General features: G+C 43.3%; 1 protein-coding gene across 6 annotated transcripts in view; it reads right to left on the bottom strand.

Moving 5' to 3' along the window:
- The window catches only part of YAP1 (Yes1 associated transcriptional regulator), a 183,652-nt gene that overhangs the window by 143,729 nt on the left and 21,215 nt on the right, over positions 1 to 18,708 (bottom strand). For 3 of the 6 annotated variants that reach the window (XM_074957141.1, XM_074957149.1, XM_074957156.1), the window contains exon 1: positions 3,701 to 3,985. In XM_074957141.1, coding sequence (XP_074813242.1) covers positions 3,701 to 3,985 — 285 coding nt within the window. Of the gene's footprint in view, positions 1 to 3,700; positions 3,986 to 5,283; positions 5,885 to 11,464; positions 11,532 to 15,538; positions 15,656 to 18,708 lie in introns of those variants that run through there. The other 3 variants (XM_074957135.1, XM_074957126.1, XM_074957165.1) reach the window with 2 other exon arrangements.

Here is an 18,708-nt window from a genome sequence, read left to right as displayed (position 1 = left end):
AAAGTAGATTACTTAAAGAGCAAGCTTGCAAAACTTTTATATATACACCTATAGAATATTAATTTTGAATGTTTCTCATTCTTGTTTAGTTTTATTTTGTACACATATAAAAAGCCATCTTCTTTGTGACGATCATACCTTAAGGCCTGATCTTATCCCCATTCTTCAAAGGGTACTAATGTCAAGCCTGATTCACAACTCCCTTGCATACTGAATTGGTGGAAATGACTATGCAAAGTGGATGTAAACTACTACTCTGGATTGTTGGTGTTTTGCACCTACCTTGCACAGATGTAAAAGCCCATTGGCTTCAGTGGGAGTTCCACAGGAGTAGCGACTACAAATTGGGTCCCAAAGGACTATTTCAATACAGTGCAAGATATGATATGCAAGAAAAGGGTTCCCAACCTTCAAGTAAACTGTACTTTAATTGTATGTATGGTGCGTATAAAAAGAGAGCAGCACTAGCTACAGCCAGAATGTGGATAAACAAATCAAATTTTCCACAAACATCTCTGCAAACTTTCCTCAACCCTGGCCCACATAACCCTAATTATTACAACCTGGGTCTCTCCTGAACTGAGGACTGTGAATCATGTTAAACTGTGTAGTTTTCCTGATATGGACGCAAATCCACGGAGGGGAAAAAAAATAGCCATGAAAACTGTATTTAAATGTTGACATATATATATATATATGAGGGCATTCACTTTCCATGTACAGTAGGATAATTTGCACACCTACATTTTATTATGTAAATGTCAGCCCTTGCCATACCACTGTACCTAGGTATTGCAGAATACATGGGGCTCATTTATGAACTCAGATGTGTACACTCATCCCAGGTCTCATTAAATCAGCTACTGTGCCTTACGTGTAATAGCATGCAAACTCTCAAAATCAGAATTTGGCCTATGTTACACAATTATCCAGTATCTGCATTTTGCTAAAATTTTCAAAAGTAACCATGTATTGGAAGAAGAAAAGGAGTACTTGTGGCACTTTAGAGCCTAACAAATATATTTGAGCATAAGCTTTCGTGAGTTACAGCTCATGTATTGGAAGGACATAACTCACTCAGATGTGAAGTATTACATTTAATATTTTCCCTATACCCCCCCAAAAATCCCAAGGTGGATATTCTTATGGCAGTATCAGACAAGAGTGGAGAAAAAGGGACACCACCATCACAATCATTTTAAAATGAAAAGGCCAACAATGAACCCAATAATCCTATGGCTTCAACTGTCTTTTAACTAGATGATTTACCACAATATATTGTACTAAAACCAGCCAGCACCAAGGAACAAAGATTTGAGCTCAATTGTGTACTCTAGTAGCATTTGCAATGTACGCAAACAGCCCACAAGCTTTAAGGTGCATGCTATATGGATCGATATTAACAACATGCGCCTCATACAATACATTTCAAATATGTAATATAGTTAGCTGCATTTATTGTGGTCTTAATATGTACTCAACGATATACATGATTACAGCATCTAGCTATAAATGATTGCTGAATACCTATTAGTATACATTTGTGCATAAGAACACCATGATAAAACCTGTACAGTAAAAATAGTTGTAAAAAGTATTAGCTGTACACGTAGTAACCTTCTTCCCAAATTTCAAGAGTTCAAAATAGGCTATTACCACCCACTCCAAATGGGACTAATTCTGTGTGAATCATCATCAATAATGCATAGTTCATAAATTACAAGAAAGCAAGAATCTAGAAATAACCCATCACCACTGCTATTTTCTTTGCAGTCCTTTAACTTTAAAGACTAGACTGTGTGTGTTTGTTTTTTTGTTTTGTTTTTTTAAATATTTGGGAAATGAATTAACTCCTGGGCAGAGAGAATATATGCCAAGGTTTAGCTTGGAGTAATTTTACAGCCGAGTTATAAATCCTTCCAAACCAGAGTTTAATAATGGAAATGTTGACAGACCCTTAACTACTGGAATACCAGACACCAGTGTAATACAGAGCAAATCTCTTTTCTATTGGCTACACAGATAAAGTGACAATAGCTTATAATAAAATCTATTTTATAACTTAGCAACAAAGTTCATTGCTTAATAAAAACATTTGAGCAGAGAGAGGCAGTTTACAAAAATTTAGTAAACAGCAGCCTAAACATTAACTTTTATTCATATTTGTATCAACACTTCAATCTTGGCACATGAGTCAAGCTGCTTAAAGAACAAACACTGTTAGAGACTTATTATGGGCCCAATCCTGCAACTCTTTTTCAGCCTGTACTTTAGGCTTGCAGGATTGTGCCCTGTGCGTTCAGACAACAGGACTGCAGCAGGCAAGTTATTTCAGTCCAATTTGCAGATATGGTTAATTTAATGGTACTTCAGTAAAGCTGAAAGGTGACTACCAACAGGGACAGAAAAACCAACGCACTGGAATTAGCTTCTGATGTGGGAAATTTAATCCTACGGAGTGCAATGATGAAATGGAGGAAAAGCCACATCCATATTGGTTTTTTTTAAAAGTTTGGACACAATCCCTGTCTTCCTCTCCTCCTCATCCTCCATACAGATAAATAAACAGTGTGAAGATTACATCAGACAACCCAATCCTTTTGTACTTTCAAGTGAAACATTTCCAAGATTAATTTTAGGGGCTTTAAATCCCCCTCTCCCAACAAAAGCTGGAAAATAAGAGAGCAATTATTGGGTGCCCAAGTAGGCTGCTGGAGAGTGAGACGCCCTGGCGGAGACAGGGCCTAATGCGAACAGCAGCAAAATCAGCTGCTGAGACTGGTAACTCCTGCTCAGAACTATTTACAAAATTTCCCAGCTAAAATCCCAGAGGGTCCCTGAAAGCAGGCAGGAATAGAGGCGCATCACCAGAGTAAACGGGGAACTGCCCCACAAGAAAGGGAGTGAGCTCCCCACAAAACCCCTAAATGCAAGAATGGAAGGTGCTTTTCCCCCTCCCCCCCCCCCACACACGATGGGGGGGGCGGAAGGGGACTCTCCCTCCCTCCACACACACAGGAGGGGGCGCTCCCACACACACGGGGGGACGGACGGACGGGGGTGCTCCCCCACAGACACGGGGGGGACGAAGGGGGGCGCTCCCCCACTCACAAGGGGGGGGCGCTCCCACACACACGGGGGGGACGAAGGGGGGCGCTCCCCCACTCACAAGGGGGGGCGCTCCCACACACGGGGGGGGCGAAGGGGGGCGCTCCCCCACTCACAAGGGGGGGCGCTCCCACACACGGGGGGGCGCTCCCCCACTCACAAGGGGGGGCGCTCCCACACACGGGGGGGCGCTCCCCCACTCACAAGGGGGGGCGCTCCCACACACGGGGGGGCGCTCCCCCACTCACAAGGGGGGGCGCTCCCACACACGGGGGGGCGCTCCCCCACTCACAAGGGGGGGCGCTCCCACACACGGGGGGGCGCTCCCCCACTCACAAGGGGGGGCGCTCCCACACGGGGGGGGCGGACGGGGGTGCTCCCCCACTCACAAAGGGGGGACGCTCCCACACACACACACTCAGGGGCGGAGGGTGGCACTCCCACACACACGGGGGGGGGGGGACAGGACAGGACGCTCTCCCCACTCACTCTCTCTCTCTCACACACACGGGAGGGGAGGCACCCCCCAAGCGCTGACGATAGCGGCAGGAGAGCTCCCAGCTGCGCCCCCGCCCGGCCGGCCCCCCCTCACCTGGCGGGAGTGGGCCTTGGGCTCGGGCGGCTTGAAGAAGGAATCGGGCAGCTTGCGGAGACGCATGGGCAGCGTGTGCGGCACGTTGGCGCCCTTGGGGTTCATCACCGCGTTGAAAAGCGCCTCCAGGTCGGTCTCCGAGTCGCCCCGCACATGCACGATCTGGTGCCCGGCCGGAGGAGGCCCAGCGCCCGGGGGCTGCCCCGCGCCGGACGGGGCGCCCGGCGGCGGCGCTTGTTGCTGCGCCGGCGGCTGCGCTTGCTGCTGAGGCTGCCCGGGATCCATGGCTCCACGTCCGTACCGGGGCTCGGCGACTCAGAGCCCGGGCTCCCCACCCCACATACCCCGTTGCCCAGGCCGGGGCTCCCCCACTGCTGCTGCTCAGCCCCCCCACAGCCGGAAAACACAACCGGCAGCAGCAACTGGCAGAACAAGCCCGACCGAGCAGCAAGTTGCCCGAGCCCGGCCCAGCCCGGCCGGCGCCTCTATCCCGGCGGCGGAAACTAACTCACACAACACACTAAACAAAAGTTCTGAGATGTGCCCGCCCGAATCACTGCCCAGCCAGCTCCGCCCCTTGCGAGCCCGCCCGCACCGTATCCTACAGCCAGCCTCCAACAGAGTCCTGCTACGCCCGCCAGCGCAGAACGCAATCAGAACCAGGCACCACCGCCAGGTCCTTCTGCGCGCGCCCGCCCGCACAGAATCTGGCAGATTTAGTGGCCACTACCAAGTCCTACGCGAACTCCCTGCCGTACACCGTCCAGGAAAGCTAGCCCTTTTGCACCCGCCCGCTTCATTTTTCAAGCATCTACTCCCGCCCGCCTGCGTTTCCCTGCAACGCAGAAGTCCATGCATCGAAAAGTTAAAAATAAATTCCTCCAAACTTCCAGACTCCTGTTGCGCCCCTCCCCCCTCCGCGACCTCAGCCCCGGAATGGGGAGGGAGAATTACCCCCCCCTTGCCCTCAGAACGGGGTGCGGGAGAAGAGAGGCGACTTCTCCCAGCCCTGGCCCCCAGGAGAGCGGCACCGCTCCCCCCGCCCGCATCTCCTGAACGGGTGCGGGAGAAACCAGTCTTCCCACTGCCCCCCTTTCCTCCCATGGAATTGGGGAGGGGCGTAAGCGAAGAAAAGAAATGGGATCCCTTGCCCCCATCCCAGGCTGGGGCGGGGGGGAAGAGCTGGAACCCGCCATCGCACAATGGAACCCCACCCTCCCCGTAACTGCTATATTTCACTGTGGACACTAATTTTGTCACGAAGTGACGTTTCTGGGAGAGGGTAAATTACACAGAGAAACATCCAAAACATTTCTTTCTCTAGTCAGAATGTATTGCTCTCACTGATCCTTTCTCTGTTATTGAGTCCAATGGAAACCTCTGCTTTTCAGTCCATTTAACCCAAAATTCAGTATGCTGCATAATACAGACCAGTGAGTGTATAACACAGCTATCATTTATTAACTAGATTATGTAAAATGAAATTTGATTAGTGACAAATTAGTGACAAAAATATGAGAACAACAGTTTTAATATATTTATTGAGAATTTTGAAACACAACAGCTAACAAAGTATAGGGGGTTGGAAGAGCAAGATTCATGAACCCTGGTAAGAATTCCATGCAAGTTAGTGTAAATCATATTCAGACAGTCTGATGCACTCACTATGGCCCCAATCCTGTAAAGATTTATGCATGAATAGTTCTATTGCCTTTAAGGCAGGCTTAGGCAGCTACACCCATAAGTAAAAGTATGTACAAGCATCACTGCAAGATCTGAATCTTACAGTTAAAGTCAATTTAGCAAAAACAAAGCCTTTTTAAACATTTTGTATAAAATTATGATTTATCTATGAACATAAAATATTCCTTCTTAATAATTCAACAAAAACTCCGTAAAATATATATCACAGTTCACATTTTTGCATAGGCAGGCAATGTGTATTTCATTGAAGGGAATGGAACTATGGAATTTGTAATTAATTCCATGTAGAAAGAAAAGCTCCTCCATTCCATTATACTGCTAATACTTAGAACTGGAGATTAAGAATAATTAGTTAAAACATAAGCTCCCACCAAAAGAATGGTACAAAACATGAACATGTCGTTTCAGAGGATCCACAATCAAGTAGGCAAATGTCTGTTCATGGCTTTTGGTTGAAGGATAGCACATACCGTTATTATCCTGGGGGGGGGGGGAGAAATCTAGTATTAATAACAAACCAGATATATACTACAATCATGTGTAACACTAAACATTATGAATTTTTACATTCAGTTACTCTTATGTTCAGTTACTATATTATCTACAAAATGTACTGTGATAATTTTGCAGACAGTGTGGAGTTCATGTTAATAGTAGAATAGATGCCCATTAAGGCAAGAATCCTGCAAACACTTGTAAGTAACTTTATGTAAGTCAGTAGTTCCATTTAATTTAATGTGTAAAGATATTCACTGATGTAAGTGTTTGCATAATTAGGGACTAAATTACAAATGGTTAAAGAATAAGGATCTGATCATATTGCCATCGAAGTCAATGGCAAAACCTGTGTTAACTTCAAGTGGGGCCCTAAATATATTCTCTAACTGACCCTTTTCCAGTCAGGATTCACTTAGGCATCTGATCACCATCTCATCAAATATGTACATATTCAAAAATTACTTTCAGCAACATGCAGTAGTTCTTGCTAGGTAAATACAGATAAAGTTATGTCCATAGTTTTAAGATTCAAGACAAAGGAGAGGAGCAATATCAAGCTATGTTGGTGGATCAGATTTATTGATTTCTGATTGTTATTGAAGAGCCCAATCCAGTAGTCCTTACTCAGGCAAAATTGACTACAATTGAAGTTTTGACTGTGAAAAGGCTACAGAATCCCATCTAAAGTTTGCTGGATAAAAAAAAATATTATGTGATGTATTAGTACTACTGTGTCAAAAAGTAATATTGATCAAAATATTGATACCAGGAAATACAATCTGGTTTAAATTAGGCAGAGTTTTTGCACTATGTTCTGGGTGCCTTTAGAAGTCATTTTAGTTAGCTGAGATGTATTTTACTGTATTTTTTATTTGCACTAGTTTTAGATGAGAGTAGTTCTAGCTGTATATTTCAGTGCCTCATCACCATAATATTTGGACGCCTTATACATAAATTAAGAATAGCATCAGTTCCATCTGCAGTTCTAAATTTAAACAGGTGGTGTATGTGTGACACTTGGTTGACTTAGTGATGCCAGAGCTGGATCATTTTAACTGCTGGCTTTGGAGAAATGGAGATAATCTGGTGATGATTTTAGATAGCATATGTGTGACATACTGTAAATAATTAAATAGTAAATAATACTATTGAACCTTTCTCCAAAACAACATGTGTAATATTTTATCAATACAGTATATCTTAAGAGTTAGCAAATATGCATGTGTTTGTATTTACTACACTGGTGCAATAGCACCGCTGTAGTTAAGGCTGAGTTAGCATTCAAGAAATTTCTTTGTTATTTAATATCATAAATACTTCAGGTTTCTTCATGCTGAAATTTGGTTATATGCAAATCATTTGAACTTCTTAAACCATTTTGAGTTCAGAAGTATACAATTGTTATAAAATTTCAAATACTTCCCTTCCCCACTCTTTCTGGACTGCCAATATCTGTGCTAAAATACATATATACATGTAACTAAGGGCTTGTCTACACTACCCGTTGGATTGGCGGGCAGCGATCTATCCAGTGGGGGTCGATTTATTGTGTCTAGTATAGTATGACATCTAGAGAGCATCAGCTGTCGACTTACCGCAGCGAAGACATAGCAGTAAGTAGATCTAGATACGCCGATTTCAGCTATGCCATTCACGTAGCTGAAGTTGCGTACCTTAGATCGACCCCACGTGGTAGTGTAGACAAGCCCTAAGTCCTAAAATCTAGTATTAGTTTGATTTTTTTTTGAAAGGTCAGAAGATTAAAAATTGAAAAGTAGTTTTGGAACATATTCAGTACCAATTTATCACAGTGCTTTCTGTAATTACTTGGTTTCAGCACTGAAAGTAGTATTACCAAGTTGTCAAGATAAGCATATGGGGCTGTTAGAAGGGTTAGTAAGGAGGCATGGGATGACACAGTGTTTTCATTATGCTGATGACTCCAGCTCTATTTCTCTGTTTTACCTGATCCAGCCAGTTTTTGGTAGACATTGGACTAGCTGGCTGAGGCTCAGACCAGATGAAAAGGAAGTGATGCTCGTAGAATGAGGATTCAACTAGACCAGTGGTTCCCAAACTTGTTCCGCCAGTTGTGCAGGAAAAGCTAAAGCACGGCACGGGCCAAAAGACGTATTGGCCGCCGCTTCCAGCAGCTCGCATTGGCCTGGAACAGCGAACCGCAGCCACTGGGAGCCGCCATCGGACAAACCTGTGGACGCAGCAGGTAAACAAACCGGCCCGGCCTGCCAGGGGCTTTCCCTGCACAAGCGGCGGAACAAGTTTTGGAACCACTGAACGAGACGATATGGTGAGGATTATCTTTGCCTCATTAACTGAGGATGCATGTCTTCCATTTGGTACTCCAGTTTTCAGAATGGGCATTTTATTAGATTCCCAGCTGCTGTTAGATGATCATATAGCAACAGTGACCAAGTCAGCTTTCTTTCATCTATGTCTGGCTAAGCGGTTGTTACTATTTCTTTTGGATGCAGACACTGCCAATATGATCCAGGTCTTTATCACCTCAAGATCAGATTACCATATGCACTCTACATAAAACTACATCTAAATCAACTCAGAAATTGAACCTGTTTTGAGGCAGTACAGGTACTCAAGCTAGAGTCTCTTCATTTTATAAGAGAAAACTGCCAGCAGGCTTTTTTCCAAGGTGGGCCTGGATTTTGGAATTCACTCCCCCACTTCATCTGAAATAACCCATGTTTACTGACCTCCAGAAAATGCTGCAAAGCCAACTTCTTTTCCTAGGCTTTTGGGAAGGAGGGAGTGTGCTAAGGGCAGGCATCTGTGATTGGAATGGGATTTCTTGCCATATCCCTCAATTTGTTGGTTTTGTGGAGACCACTGAATTTATTCTTGTTTATTATGTTGATGGTATTTTTAAAATATGACAAAGGCACACAGAAGTGTTTTGGATGTTTTACCTAAATCTAACCAAACAATAATGGAAATCTCTGAAGTTGATGTCAAACCAATACCAATTCACAGATATGAAAACAATTGCACAGTGTTAAAATAAAAATGCTAATGAGTAATTTTTGGTTCCAAGCATATAGTTTTAGTATTTTTAATATGAAAAGAAACCTGAGTTTAATGGACAGGAGAGAGGTAAAAATACTGATAAATACACAAGACATTATTTTTAAAAAAGCCTTCTAAAATGTTCTATAAGTGATGCATAATAGTTAAAAGATGATTGCCCACTGATGAACAACTGGACCACCGGTAGCTCACAGGAAGTGTGTGTTGTCTGCAGTGACACCAACTCTTTTTCTTTTGGAAGATAGTATGTTATCTTACATTTAAGTTGTTGCATGTTCAGATGCATGGTGGAGGATTTGGAACAGATCTGCCTAGTGGAGGAACAATTAAACTGGGAGGCGTGTAGTACAGTTCAGGTGGGTTCCAAGCTCATCTTTATGGTAAGCATACAGTGTTGCAGGGGAAACAGGGAAGCGAGAGGTTTCGAAACTCGGCAGCCAGGACAGAAAACAACTGGAGGAGGTCTATAAAGTGGGCACCGACCTTACCCCTCAAGCCCTCTTCTGCTGTAAACCCTTCTGTAATCTTTAGTAAGAAGCAGGCACACCACACCCTAGCCAGCAAATTCTCTATTGATAAATCCAAACTGCAAGTGCAAAACAGAAGCCTGAATAAAGGCAGGCTCAAAATAAGACTTAGGGCTAGATTCACAAAAGGAACATAGATACCTAGCTGCCACCTTATGTGCCACTGGCATTCACAAAAACCCTGGTCAGCTACTCTCTAACCCTGGAGGTGTGTAAATTCCCTAGACACCTAAATTTCTGCCATTAAAGTCCCCAAGGTGCTTAAATTTCAGCAGCTGAAGCACAGCTGCCTCAGTCCTGACCCCGCACAGCAGCTAGGTGCCTATTTCATGCCTAAACCCCAGCAGGATCCTTAGACTTGGCATTACCCTGCCTAACTTTCCTGGGGAGCTGCTCTGGTAAGTATGCTCAGAGCATGCCTAACTCCACACAAAACAGCCTAGAGAGGATGAGGACAACTCCTTCCTTTAGCCCAGTGGTTAGCACACTCAGCCAGGATGTGGGAGAATCCAGTTAAATTCTCCTCACTGCCTAATGGGGAGAAGGAATTTAAACATGGGTTTCCCACCTCCCTGGGGAGTGCCCTCAAACCACTGGACTATAGAGTCAGTTATAGTCTCTTTCTCACTGGCCCAGATGCATATTTAAATATTTCATACACAGTGACCCACAGCATAATATCCCATAGCTCAGTGATTAAGGCACTTTCCTAAAAAGTGGGGAGGGGAACCGCTGTTTGAATCCGTTCTCCCCATCAGGCAGTGGAGGGAAGGAAATTGAATTGGGGTCTTCCACATCCTGGATGATCCATTAGGCCTCCTCCCACAGCTGTTTTGTGTGGAGACACATGCATCACTCCCTTTCTTGCAAGAAATGGCTTAAGCATCTGACTCCAATAGAAGGTTCCCAGCTGTGAATCCCAAATTGAGATAGGTGCTGAACTCTGAGAAGGATGGGACTTAGGATCCACCCCATCCTCAGCATCTACTATTGGCTAGTTTAGGCAGCTCCCTGCTCACTATACCAGCTTTTGTTAAACCTATTCTTCTTTTCCCCTGCATTGTACAGGGAATGCAGGGTAATTACGTAGCACAACACTGAGCATTGTAACACCTAAGCTCCTTTGTGACTCTAGCCCTTAGCTTCTACTGATTCTATCTTGAGTTTATATAGAATAAAAGTATGATCTAGATCAGGGCTGGCCAACCTGAGCCTGAGAAGGAGCCAGAATTTACCAACGTACATTGACAAAGAGCCACAGTAATATGTCAGCAGCCCCCAATCAGCTTCACCATCCATCCCCTTCAACCCCCCCAGCTCCCAGCGCCTCCCCCTTCTTCCCCGCACCTCCCAATCAGCTGGTTCGTGGCATGCATGCAGGAGGTTCTGGGGGGGAGGTGGAGGAGCGAGGGCATGGCAGGCTCAGGGGCGGGAAGGGGTGGAGTGGGGGCAGGACCTGTGGCAGAGCCAGAGGTTGAGCAGTGAGCACCCCCAGCACTTTGGAAAGTTGGCTCCTGTAGCTCCAGCCTCAGAGTCGGTGCCTATACAAGGAGCCGCATGTGGCTTCAGAGCCACAGGTTGGTCACCCCGATCTAGATGGCTGCAATGGGCTGAAATGTACTGCTTTGTATATGCTCTTCTCTCTAGAGCTCTGCACTACATTAGCTCTACACTATATTCCTACAAAGCTACAGGGCCCAAAATTTATTTTTTACTGAATAGAAAATGAAGTGGTGCTCATGCTCATTGGTGAAATGTTACTAAAGGCTAGAACAAAGATGACATCAGGAAATGGGTTCAGAAAAAATAGTGTGCCTGAACAATCTCTTCAAATTAAATACTACATTTTATTTACATTTTTGTGTGATTTTCAAATCAATTTGATATTTTTAAGTTGTATAATTAAACTTGAGAATGTGTTTTATGCCTAACACTCATGATGTATAGGTGCCATGCCAAGAAAGTTAATACTTACATATGCAGAAACTTTGAAAATAGTTGATGTAATAATTATTTCCTTTGTTGCAGGATCCTTTTGAACACTGAAATATGGGGAAATAATCCATATTTAATAGCAGCATTTATAGAATAGACTTTTTAATATTTACTACATTAGTTGTAAGTTTTCACATAATGTTCTTGCTCAAAGCTATGAAGGGAAATTTAGTGGTTAGGACTTGATCCATATCATCTCAGCCCTAGAAATGGCTGGACATTGCTACATGTTTATAGAAAGTATTGAATTATTTTTTAAAAATTGGGGCTAGTTTCTCCTTATTTCCCTCTGCTAAATTATGACTGCATGACAGAATCACAGTAATGACTCCCAAGTTAAGATTGTAAAACAGTTTTCATTGTTATCAGAGATGCACTTCTCTCTCTTAGCTAATTAATATTTTTACCTCGTGTATTTTTTGAGTAGAAGAACTGCTGAGTAAAAAAGAGAGTGATTATCATAAGGATGCAAAAAGCCAATAACCTTAACCAAGAGATGGGGACATCCATCTATTTATAGTTGAAGTGGTTTATATATTTAACACATTTTTCCAATAAAGAATGTTTTGTGCATAGCTATGCAAGGGTGTATCTATCCAGTGGGGTAATGTATTGTACAGGGGTGTGGTTTTTAAAGTGCACTAATGTATTGCAAGGTCATTACAATTGATAGAGATTCTCTAGGTTTTAGTCAGGAGGAGGGGATGGAAGAGGATAAAGTATGGGCCAGATCAGACGAGAAACATTCACATAAAGAATCTGACATATCAGAAAAGGGCAGACAAATAAGCAGTGACAAGTTTTTAAAAGTGCTTGTAAACAAATGCTAGAAGTCTCAATAATAGAGTGCCTCATGTTAAAGGAGGATATTGATATAATAGGCATCATAGAAACCTGGTGGAGTGAGGACAATCAATGGGACACAATCATTCTGGGGTACAAAATATATCGGAAGGACAGAACAGGTAGTGCGAGGGGCAGGGGAAGTGGCACTATATGTGAAAGAAAATGTAGAATCAAATGAAATAAAAATCTTAAATTAATCCACATGTTCCATAGAATCTCTATGGATAGTAATTCCATGCTCTAATAAGAATATAACAGTGGGGATCTATTATCGACTACCTGACCAGGACAGTGATAGTGACAATGACTTGCTAAAGGAGATCAGAGGGGCTATCAAAATAAAAAAACTCAATAATAGTGGGGGATTTCAATTATCCCCATACTGACTGGGTACGTGTCACCTCAGGACAAAATGCAGAGACAACATTTCTCAATACTTTAAATGCCTGCTTCTTGGAGCAGCTGGTACAGGAACCCACAAGGGGAGAGGCAACTCTCGATCTAGTCCTGAGTGGAGCGCAGGATCTGGTCCAAGAGGTAAATATAACAGGACCACTTGGAAATAGTGACCATAATATAACAACATTTAACATTCCTGTGGTGGGAAGAACACCTCAACAGCCTAACACTGTGGCATTTAATTTCAGAAAGAGGAACTATGCAAAAATGAGGAGGTTAGTTAAACAGAAATTAAAAGGTACAGTAACTAGAGTGAAATCCCTGCAAGCTGCAAGGACACTTTTCAAAGACACCATGATAGAGGCTCAACTTAAATGTATGCCCCAAATTAAAAAACACAGTAAAAGAACTCAAAAAGAGCCACCGTGGCTTAACAACCATGTAAAAGAATCAGTGAGAGATAAAAAGGCATCTTTTAAAAAGTGGAAGTCAAATCCTAGTGAGGTAAAGAGAAAGGAGCATAAACACTGCCAAATTAGGTGTAAAAATGTAATAAGAAAAGCCAAAAAGGAGTCTGAAGAACAGCTAGCCAAAAACTCAAAAGGTAATAACAAAATGTTTTTTAAGCACATCAGAAGCAGGAAGTCTGCTAAACAACCAGCTGGGGCCCTGGAGGATCGAGATGCAAAAGGAGCACTTAAAGACGATAAAGTCATCGCAGAGAAGCTAAATGAATTCTTTGCTTCAGTCTTCACAGCTGAGGATGTTAGGGAGATTCCCAAACCTGAGCCATTTTTTGTAGGTGACAAATCTGAAGAATGGTCACAGATTGAAGTGTCACTAGAGGAGGTTTTGGAATTAATTGAGAAACTTAACAGTAACAAGTCACCGGGACCAGATGGCATTCACCCAAGAGTTCTGAAAGAACTCAAACGTGAAATTTTGGAACTATTAACTATGGTTTGTAACCAGTCCTTTAAATCAGCTACTGTACCCAATAACTGGAAGATAGCTAATGTAACGCCAATATTTAAGAAGAGCTCTAGAGGTGATCCTGGCAATTACAGACTGGTAAGTCTAACGTCAGTACCGAGCAAATTAGTTGAAACAATAGTAAAGAATAAAATTGTCAGACACATAGAAGAACATAAATTGTTGCGCAAAAGTCAACATGGTTTCTGTAAAGGGAGATCACGTCTTACTAATCTATTGGAGTTCTTTGAGGGGGTCAACAAACATGTGGACAAGGGGGATCCAGTGGCCACAGTGTACTTAGATTTCCAGAAAGCCTTTGACAAGGTCGCTCATCAAAGGCTCTTACGTAAATTAAGTTGTCATGGGATAAAAGGGAAGATCCTTTCATGGACTGAGAACTGGTTAAAAGACAGGGAACAAAGGGTAGGAATAAATGGTACTTTTTCAGAATGGAGAGGAGTAACTAGTGGTATTCCCCAAGGGTCAGTCCTAGGACCAATCCTATTCAACTTATTCATAAATGATCTGAAGAAAGGAGTAAACAGTGAGGTAGCAAAGTTTGCAGACGATACTAAACTGCCCAAGATAGTTAAGACCAAAGCAGACTGTGAAGCAGCGGCATATTAACGCCTAGGCCTAGGGGGGCAAATTTATAATAGCAGCCAGAGGCTGCTTCCCCTGGCACCGGTTCACGCCCTCCGCCCCTGGCCCCGCCCCATCTCCACCCCTTCCCCGCCCCTATTGGTCCCTTTCCCCAAATCCCCATTCCAGCCCCGCCTCCTCTCCTGAGCGCGCCGCGTTTCCCCTCCTTCCCCCCCCTCGCGAAGCTGTTTCATGCACAAGCACTGGCAGGGAGCAGGCAGAAGCAGGACCCGGCGGCGCGCTCGGGGAGGAGGCGGAGGGGAGGTGAGCTGGGGCGGGGAGCTGCTGAGGGGTGGCAATTATTTCTGGGCTTAGGGGGCGGCAAAATCATTAATCTGCCACTGCTGTGAAGAACTTCAAAAAGATCTCACAAAACTAAGTGATTGGGCAACAAAATGGCAAATGAAATTTAATGTGGATAAATGTAAAGTAATGCACTTTGGAAAAAAATAACCCCAACTATACATACAATATGATAGGGGCTAATTTAGCTACAACTAATCAGGAGAAAGAGTTTGGAGTCATCGTGGATAGTTCTCTGAAGACGTCCATGCAGTGTGCAGCGGCAGTCAAAAAAGCAAACAGGATGTTAGGAATCATTAAAAAAGGGATAGAAAATAAGACAGAGAATATCTTATTGCCCTTATTTAAATCCATGGTACGCCCACATCTTGAATACTGCATACAGATGTCGTCCCCTCATCTCAAAAAAGATATACTGGCATTAGAAAAGGTTCAGAAAAGGGCAACTAAAATTATTAGGGGTTTGGAATGGGTCCCATATGAGGAGAGACTAAAGAGGCTAGGACTTTTCAGCATGGAAAAGAGGAGACTAAGTGGGGATATGATAGGGGTCTATAAAATCATGAGTGGTGTGGAGAAAGTGAATAAGGAAAAGTTATTTACTTGTTCCCATAATATAAGAACTAGGGGCCACCAAATGAAATTAATGGGTAGCAGGTTTAAAACAAACATAAGGAAGTTCTTCTTCACTCAGCACACAGTCAACCTGTTGAACTCCTTGCCTGAGGAGGTTGTGAGGGCTAGGACTATAACAGGGTTTAAAAGAGAACTGGATAAATTCATGGAGGTTAAGTCCGTTAATGGCTATTAGCCACGATGGGTAAGGAATGGTGTCCCTAGCCTCTGTTTGTCAGAGGGTGGAGATGGATGGCAGGATAGAGATCATTACCTGTTAAGTTCACTCCCTCTGGGGCACCTGGCATCGGCCACTGTCGGTAGATGTGGGCTGGATGGACCTTTGGTGTGACCCAGTATGGCCATTCTTATGTTCTTATGTCTACACAGACTAATTAATATGCAACATATTAATGCACTTTAACTATCACACCCCCATACAGCGCATTACTCCACTGGGTAGACAAGCCCTAACTTAGGAGTGTTTTCTGTTTACTGCACCTTACATTTCTAAACTACCAACGGGTGTGCTGTGAAGCTATTTCCTCAGTTATAATATCTGCAGACATCCCAATGCTTTTATTCACCATTAAAGTTTTTCAAAATTGCATCCGTTTCTCTCAATTTTATATAAAGACATATTTATTTTTACATTTCTTCAGAAATCAGATAATATAGCCTCTATCAATTTGCACTAATTCCACATAAGTTTTATTTACATTAATTCATTATGGTGCACTTTAGTCTTGTAGATTCCATACTGCATACAGTTCTGAGAAGTGTGTTAACTCACAAAACGCCTTATCATGAAGAGGTTCAGTTTCTGAGACAGATTCCGCTAGAGTCTAATAACTAATTAGGTGATTCAGACTTTTAGGCGTTAGTATTTCTGTTCATGTTGTACACCACAACAGCACAGAACAAGCGGCCTTGGCAACCTGTCCTCTTTTACCACAGCTTCTACTTATTGAAAAGAGAATGTGAACTAGACAAAAAAACAAAACAAAAACCCCAAACTGCTCCAGTCAATACAATCTCTTTAACCAATGGGCACTTGGCTCCATTTGGTTTGATGATATCATTTGTAGGATGGTGAAGTTGTCACTTGTGGACTATCATCAAATCTGTGTGCTGGGTCTCTCTTCTAGTACATGGTATTTTAGCAGCAGAGATTCTTAAACTAAATCTTTTCAGATATTACAACTGTATCTGTAGGTCCTTCTAGGGTTAGATGCTTTGTATGAAAATGTTCAGCAGTCTTTCACTTTCATGTTTCTTAATTCAAAAAAGGAAATTCTAGGTTACCAAAATAGATAGTGAAAAGGGGTGTCGTTTTTTGTTTTAAATGGGCTAGAAATTCAGAGGTATTTTCTCCTTCCTGTTGGTTTCCTGGAAGGAAATTATAATTTTCAGCTTCCGTGTTTGTTTCTAGTACATAATGCTTTGGAAGCACCTCTATTAAAACTCTTAGGGGGAAGTTGTGACCCTAATGAAGTCAGTGGGACCAGGATTTTACCCTTATGCTCTGACACATTTATGTGAAAACAAATCTAAGAGGCGCAATTCATTTTTCCTTAAGCGTTTTAGGAAAAAATGACTAACCTTCTTAGATACAGTGATATTTGCAGTGATATGTGTCCAAATCTCTGTATCTATTTTTCACACTTAATTGTTAAATTGGGAAACTTCCATATTCCATAAATGGCCATTTTAACCTAGATCTGTTCTCTTTTATAAAAAGGAGAAACCTCTTCACTGTTTCATACTGATGTAAGCAGAGTCAGGATGAGCTCCACCCTGACATCTGGTGGTGAGGTGTGGCAAGTTGTGGAAAAGAACTTCAGGGGCCGATCTCATTTGCATTGGCACACCCACCCCGCCTAGAATGAGGCCAAATGGTCACTTTGGCTGCTGTGGGATCCCCAGTGTCTCTGTTATTGGGGCAGGAAGAATAAATTGTTATTACCCTGATTATGGGAATCAAGGACAGTGGAACTGTACTTGGCCTTTTGTTATGATGGAGGGACTCACCATCAACTAAGTAGCACTCGCTAGGCAAGGGACATGGGTTCCAAAACTCTGTGAATTGAGAGAGGCTGGGACAGGTATTAATACTTGGTGGCATAGGCCCCCTGGTGAGGGCCTTACATGCTAATTGAACTTCCTTCTCTCTCCACTGTGGGATATCAGAGCTAATTTTGATTCCATTAGGAGTCTAGTTACAGGCTGCTAAACTGAATTCACTTTGGGCTAATGGTGCACCAGCACTGAGGCTCCCCTACTACAAGCTGAAATCACAAAAGAGCAAAACTTACTAAGAGCTGAAATCACTGACTGTTGTGTTAAGCAGTGGGGGAGTCTGAAGATATATGGTGGAGCAGTTTGTGGGACGGCGAGCAGAGTGTCTGGTGGAGCAGAGCAGTTTGCGGGACGGCGAGCAGAGTGTCTGTTGGAGCAGAGCAGTTTGCGGGACGGCGAGCAGAGTGTCTGTTGGAGCAGAGCAGTTTGCGGGACGGCGAGCGGAGCAGAGCAGTTTGTTGGATGCCTAGAGCAGCCCATGGGGTGGCTGGCAGAGCCCCATGGAGAGGTGGGGCCATCAGCTTTGGACCACGTAAGGTGCCCCTTAACTCCCCCCTCCAATCTCCACCCAGGTTGGGAGGTAAACCTCTGCAGGTAAACTTTTGAACTATGTGGGCTGCCCTGACCAGGGACATAGACTTTTGGGTCATTGGACTTTTGGGACTTTGGGTGATTTTGGGTTGCTGGACTCAAGAACTAAAGGGAAAGGACATGCCCCAATTTGCTTGGGGTGGGTTTTTGCTCATGGGTTGTGTTATGAATCCTGTTGGTGGTGTTTCCCCAACATAATGCCACATTGTTTCTCCCTGTTATTAAAAGGCTTTTTGCTACACTCAGACTATGTGCTTGCGAGAGGGGAAGTATTGCCTCTTGGAGGTGCCCAGCGGGGGTGGTATATATTTGTCCCAGGTCACTGGGTGGGGGCTCTAGCCGGTTTTGCATTGTGTTATTGGAATGGAACCCCTAGATACTGAACCCAGCCCTTGTTGCTGCCAACTCTGACAGGCAGAAGGGTTACACTTACTTTGAGCTCTATTTATGCCTCTGTATCACCATTATATTTTAATATGTTTTCCACACACAAAAGAGCAACCACACACTTTCAGATAAATTTAGTTGAGATCAAGGAAAAAACAACAACACATGAAATCTCCATGAGTGTGAGCACAGTGTGCAAGAAACTGTAACAGCTGCCATCTTAAAGTGAAACTACTCTCCAAAATAGAGATGGAAAAACTCATTAGAAATTTAAAGGTGCAGTCCACAGAACATATTTATAAATTAGGAGACCATAACCACTAAATCTCATGATAAATTGTGTTTTAATTTTAATCAGGACATGTTGATTTGAGAGCATACTTAAAA

The sequence above is a fragment of the Natator depressus genome, chromosome 1 (genome assembly GCF_965152275.1).
Source record: "Natator depressus isolate rNatDep1 chromosome 1, rNatDep2.hap1, whole genome shotgun sequence".
In the NCBI taxonomy this organism is placed as follows: Eukaryota; Metazoa; Chordata; order Testudines; family Cheloniidae; genus Natator; species Natator depressus.
This window is presented reverse-complemented; position numbering and strand designations above follow the sequence as displayed.